Source organism: Arachis duranensis, chromosome 2 (genome assembly GCF_000817695.3).
Source record: "Arachis duranensis cultivar V14167 chromosome 2, aradu.V14167.gnm2.J7QH, whole genome shotgun sequence".
Classification (NCBI taxonomy): domain Eukaryota; kingdom Viridiplantae; phylum Streptophyta; class Magnoliopsida; order Fabales; family Fabaceae; genus Arachis; species Arachis duranensis.
The window spans coordinates 22,662,113-22,668,396 of record NC_029773.3 but is presented as its reverse complement, the minus strand read 5'-3'; the positions used below and the strand labels follow the sequence as shown (position 1 = coordinate 22,668,396).

Here is a 6,284-nt window from a genome sequence, read left to right as displayed (position 1 = left end):
AGGAACGAATGGCTATAAAGATCAAATGATATCATAATATCATATTGTAAATATATGGAATAATTAATGTACAATAGTGCAGACACCTTCAGTGGGAAGAGATCCTCTCTATTTAATTTTTACTTGACAATGTAAAGTTTGATCTCTCAATAAAAAATCTCTATAAAATTCATGGTAAAATATCACACGTAATATTGTCAAGTGAAAACTAAATTAAGAAGATCTATTCCCATTTCTGGGTGAGTCTGTGCCTCCATGCCCAACCACAAACACATCTGCATGTTTTCTTCCTCATCTTATTCTCCTCTTTAATTACTCCCTCAACTAAGATCCCCCTTCTATCTCTAGAACTAGAAGACACCTTCTCCACTTCCCTCTCCTAAACAAAATTTGAAACTCCATTGTGTTCCATATTCCAAAACCCTTTATTACTTTGCACATGACCTGCTGTGTTTCACTTTATTTTTATTAACTACAGAACAACATGCTTAGTGAGACTATGGGAGGCATACCAAAGCTAAAGGATGTGCCTTACTATTTAACTAATAACTAGTGGACTGCATATAGTATAAAAGCATTCTATTTTCCAATTGAAGAAAATTAATTCAGCTCCATTATGTGATATGTGTACTGCCACAAAGTTCTAAGACTTCTGATCTCATAATAAAAGAGAAAAAATAAACCAAAATAATGTAAAAAATAAAAAAAAAAACACTAAACGAAACATCAAAAACTCTTAATGAAGAAACTTATATAAATCTCTAGTGTAAACATTCACGGCATTTGACAAACATCACATAATGAGGTGCCAACTTAACATAAGACTAAACTAAACTACTTTTTCCAATTTTAAAATCAGTTATCAAACTATAAAGGATAAATCTTATTAGGCTTCAAGAACACTTGAGTAAAATAGGAAACAGAACTTAAGTATATCGCTAAAGCCAATTACTGGGGAAAGCTTTACCCTAAATTTGTTTATCAATATTATATTGCTCAAGCCATTATTGCACCAAATTCAGTAGCAGTGGAGCACATAATCTAGCAAATTCATCTACCACGGTTTCATTATCTTCTTTTATGATTTATGAAAGTTTCTTACTTGCAGAAACCTTGGAAGCTCAGATATATATAACAAAAATTGTAGTGTCAATGAAGTCTTTGATAAGATATAGCAGTAAGCTCACATCACATGCTCAAAATGAAGTTCATTTCTATATCAACTTAACTTCCATTAGAAAAATAGCTAAGTCTACAACATGAAAATCACAACCACAAAGTACCCTAGTTCCCTTCATACTTTGGATCAGCCATAACAAAATGGTAAGCTATCACCAATACAAAGATGAAGATGCCAAGGAAATTGGCAAAGAAACCCAGATCTTGATCATCAATCATCTGTAGCAGGAAGCAAAAACAAATTCATGTCATTACCATGGTTTTGGGCATCAAAATAGATATCTTATTCTTTTCCAACTGAAATCACGTACAATTTGAACTGTGAATCTCTTATAGTGAACACTGAATTAAGGAAAAATTTAATTAATATTGATTCCTAAAACATGATCATATGGACCCCATCGATATATCAGAATTCAGAAATTAGAATCTTCTAACCTAACAAATCACACTAAATTATAACAAAATCAGAAAGCAAGTTGTTGCTTAGCAGTTTAAATCTACAATGCTCACGAACATTACAATAGAATAAAATGATATTGTTTATGACATTCACATCTTCAGGCTTCAACCTAAATCACATTTGTGAAAAAAATCATTCTAATTAGTGTTTCATATGATTAATTAATCAAGAAATTGGCGCTAATTCTCTAACTACACATAACTCCATAACCAAAAAAAAAAAATCAAGAACAAAAAATCAGCTTACAAATTTGTGGCTCTTCGTTAATAAATTCCAAAAAGCAAAAAAGAAATCAAAAATAAAATCAAAGGAAGAAACGGTAACAAGTAACAAAACCAGATCTGAAACTTAATAGAGAAGCATAAAGCCAGAATAAATATTGGGATTCGGAATCGGCAATGTCAAAGACTAAAGAGGCTGAGTTTAATTGAAAACGAAAATTGGGGATAAGGTCACAGAGAAGAGAAGACGTTGAAAATGAGAGGTAACCTTAGGATGCTGCAGATGGCTTCGGTCTCACTGTGTTGTGCTTCGTCAGTGTGTGCCAAACCCTGGTACCTTCTGTTAAGTGTTAACCCCAAAAACTCAATAATACCAATTACCAAACACGGAAATAAGACGACTAAATCGCATTAGCCTCTCATATGTTTTATTTTTTAAAGGAAAAAAATATAACACTTTTTTTACATAATAATATAAAATGAATTGTCTTTTTATTTAAAAAATATGTGTATTAATTTTTGAAGTGTTTGGATAATTATTATTATTATTATTATTATTATTATTATTATTATTATTATTAATTAAAAAAGATTACAATTTATATCAAAAAAAAGATAAGAATATCAATAAAATTGTCCATAATAGACTTTTGCTAATTATTTTATTATTGATATCGCTGTTATAACTTTTGCTAATTTACCTTATTTTATTATTGATATGACTGTTATAACTCAATCAAAATGTTACTCGGTACATTATAATTCGATTTCGTGAGTTATAATTCAGTCTCGCACACTAAAACGTATATCATAACATCCTGATATGATATTATTCTTCTTTAATATAATTAATCTCTAAAGCATTACTGTTAATATCTCACATCGCATGTAAAGGAGGTAAGACGTTTTATCAAGGAGATAACTTTTTACTCACACATTGACTGATTTAAGAATCGAAGTGCCTTTTGTAGGTACTTTTTTTCTTTATTCTTTCTGCACCAAGGCATATCTCTTCCCAGACAAGAAGCTCAGAGTTGAGATAAGAAGCTCGGAGTTAACTGTTAAGAGGACGAGCTATACCCAATCAATCCACACAAGAACACTTAGCACCCACAGTGGTGTAACAACCCGAATTTTTATGTCAACACAATGTTTTTCGAAAAATGTTATTCTCAGCAATTAGTTTTATTTCGATGAGTCTATTCGGAGTTTCGAAGTAAAATAAATGATAATATAATTTTATTATTATGTTACTAATTTATCTTACATGCTATATGTAATACCCTACCACACAGAGCTTTACACCTAAGATGTAAAACAGAGGCGGCGAGGCACTACTACTTCTAAAAGTAAAATTTATATACATAATATAGTGAAAAAGATTTATAACTAGGAGATTTTGAAGAAAAGTTAATAAAATAAAAATAAAAAAAAGGTAAAACGAAAAGCGCAACACTCACGATACATAAACGATAAACGGAAAACATAAGAGAAGCTAATATACATATAACTAAAAGAGAGTTCCAAGGTACAAATATCAAGCTCAAGACCCGGCTCGCAAAGATAAACCGGTTTGAGCACATAAGTATATAACATATATATAAGAGAATCCAAAATAAGTCCAAAATACAGAGTTACAGAACCTATTTCTCCAAAATAACCTCTAAGAGAAAGTTAATACATCAAATACATAAGCAGTGAAGATAAAAGTATCTACATATATACATATATCTAAAATAAATCCCCAAAGACAAGGATCTTGCTATTAGAAGCTTCCAGTATGCATCAGCGAGGTGCCTCACGTCCTGCATCTGAAAACCACAAAATATGTATGGGATGAGAACCGGAGGTTTTCAACATGGTAACGGTGCCCACATAACTAACATATAAGGTCCTGGGAAAGCCAAAGGCAATCCTAGAACTTCCGACAATAAATTTAAACTTAAAACTAACATTTTAAACTATAAACAAGGTGAGGTATCTAAGGCTTCTTGCTTCCATCTCAAATCCTAACTTAACCCCTAAGCTCATCATCCCTTTCTCCAATCCTCTGAAACACCGATACACATACAAACAAAGCAGACAAGGCAAGCACAAGTAAATATGCAAATATAGCAAATATAGCAAATAAGCATAGATATTCAAGTAAGCAAACCCAAGTAGTGCAAAACCAAACAAGTCACATAAATGCATATAATGCATGCCTTTCCTACTGGCCGTGAGCTCACGTGTCAGTTACTTTGTCAGAACCCGACACATCCGGTAGCTAACCCAGATATCGTCTTCTTGAAAATCGGTGGGAGGTACACCACCACAAACCCCACCTGGTGGGCAGTATACCACCACGAATTCCACCATTGCGAGTGGTACACCACCATGAACCTCGCAAGATCTTCAATTGGAAAAACAACACACACATATGTGGGCGGTAAACCACCATGAACCCCACAAAGCATTTCCATTTAAAAACATGTGGGAGGTAAACAACCACGAACCCGACAAAGCATTCACTTTTAAAAACATGTGGGTGGTACACCACCACGAACCCCACATACTTCTCGACACTGGCAAGCGGTAAACCACCACGAACCTTGCCAGGTCAAAGTCAAACAGTTTTGTTTTCAAATTCATTATACCTTATTCATTCATATCCATTCATAATCATTCAAAATCGTTCACTAAGACCAGATTCATTATATACATATAACATTTACACACTTTTCATTCCTAATTCATCACCTCTTAAACTTTCTTTATCTCCAAGTTACTACTCCTTCCTACTTTCTACTCACAACTCAACATACAACTAAGGTTTAGGGGCTAAAAGAGTGAAAATAGAGGTTTAAAGGTTCAAAATTACATTTTAAAACACAAAATTTATGTTTGCTGAAACAGGGGCCACGCGTACGCATACGTGCCAGACAGAGATGACCCTTCACGTATGCAAAACAGTCAAAAGTGGTTAAATCTGCGAAATTTCAGTTTTATATACCGAACTTTCGACACACATAACTTTTCGTTTTAAAACATTTTTCATCCGTTCTTCGAACGGCATAAACTTCACGGATCCAATTTTCATATGAAAAAACTTTGAAACAATTTGGGGTTCTGAAAGCCGAGTTATACCTCACTGAAGTTCGACCAAAAATTAACTTTTCCCAAAATTTTCACAAGATTTCTAAACCTAAATTTTCGAAACACTTCAATTCCATCCCATTTTAAACTTATCAAACCACATCAACTCAAGCCCCAACATTACTCAATACACTAATTTTACAAGTATGGTCACTTCCACACAATAATTCATTCTCAACAACAATATAATCCATACCAACAACTTACATATACATACATACATATATATACATCATCAACACCATCAACTTTTTCATACCAAATGACAACCACTTAGCCAATCCACAATCAATTCAACACAATATACTACAAAATACATCACCATTATCATAACCAAGTCCAATATACATCACCATCAATATCATTATCATAAGATCATATCATTGTTCAACACACACTCAAGGTTAGTTCTCAACATTCACATCTTCCAATCCCAACGATCAAAATTATGCAACACAAATCATGAATACCATCATTCCTCACCCAAGTTCAAGATACTCAACATTTATTTTAAGGTCATTAATCAGTAATCATACACACATGTTTCAACCTATCTTATGGTTATCTAACCTATGTTTTCACAAGACATTACATTTTAGTTACGAGAAACCGAAACCATACCTTGGCCGATTCCCCGATAAACCCAGAACACCACAATTAGCACCGTTCCGCAAAGATCCGAGTTTTCAAAGTCACACTAAATGGATCCCTAGCTCCCTAAAGTACACTGTCAAGTCTCTGATGACAAGTCATCATATACCCATTTTTCAAGCTAATTTCACTTGTTTTGTTAGCATTTATGCACTTTCTTGCATCCTAAGTAAGTGATTTGGAGTAAAAATGCATAACTTCTCTAAATCAAGCAACCACCATGAAATTAATGATAAATCATGAGGTTTAAACTAATTTTAATTGAATTTTAATTGATTTATAAGCCTCTTGAATTTAGTAATACTTGGAGTGTTGTTTTGGTTTATTATAGGTGAAGAAAAGAAAAGAAAAGGAAAAGCGTGGCCTAAGAAGTGTAGCTTAAGGAAAGGAAAGCGTGGCCAAGGAGAGAAGAAGCGTGCCGCATGCTAAAGGGGGAGGCAACATTGCCCTCCACAAGGGCAGAATGTCCTCTAGGAGGGCAGCATTAGGTGACCAAGCAAGCATATAGCGTGTGCGTCCGCCCAGATTCGAACTCGGGAATGCAATGTGGGAACTCTGCCCTGCCCTTGGCGCGGGCAGGGCAGCATTTGGATTGGCGCATGACCTTGGCGCACCACTCCTCAATCTGGCGCACC

At 34.0% G+C, this 6,284-nt stretch overlaps 1 protein-coding gene across 1 annotated transcript; it reads right to left on the bottom strand.

Moving 5' to 3' along the window:
* Positions 1-1,141: 1,141 nt before the first annotated feature.
* On the bottom strand, positions 1,142-2,186 carry LOC107474011 (dolichyl-diphosphooligosaccharide--protein glycosyltransferase subunit 4A). Its single transcript, XM_016093595.3, has 2 exons — positions 2,132-2,186; positions 1,142-1,398 (listed from the first exon to the last, which is right to left on the bottom strand). Exon 2 carries the CDS (start codon positions 1,396-1,398, stop codon positions 1,285-1,287), a length of 114 nt encoding a protein of 37 aa, XP_015949081.1. The 5' UTR covers positions 2,132-2,186; the 3' UTR covers positions 1,142-1,284.
* Positions 2,187-6,284: the final 4,098 nt, after the last annotated feature.

What these genes read in the sequence shown, in the direction of transcription:
- LOC107474011 (XM_016093595.3), bottom strand. Translation starts at nt 1,398, where the DNA reads ATGATTGATGATCAAGATCTGGGTTTCTTTGCCAATTTCCTTGGCATC.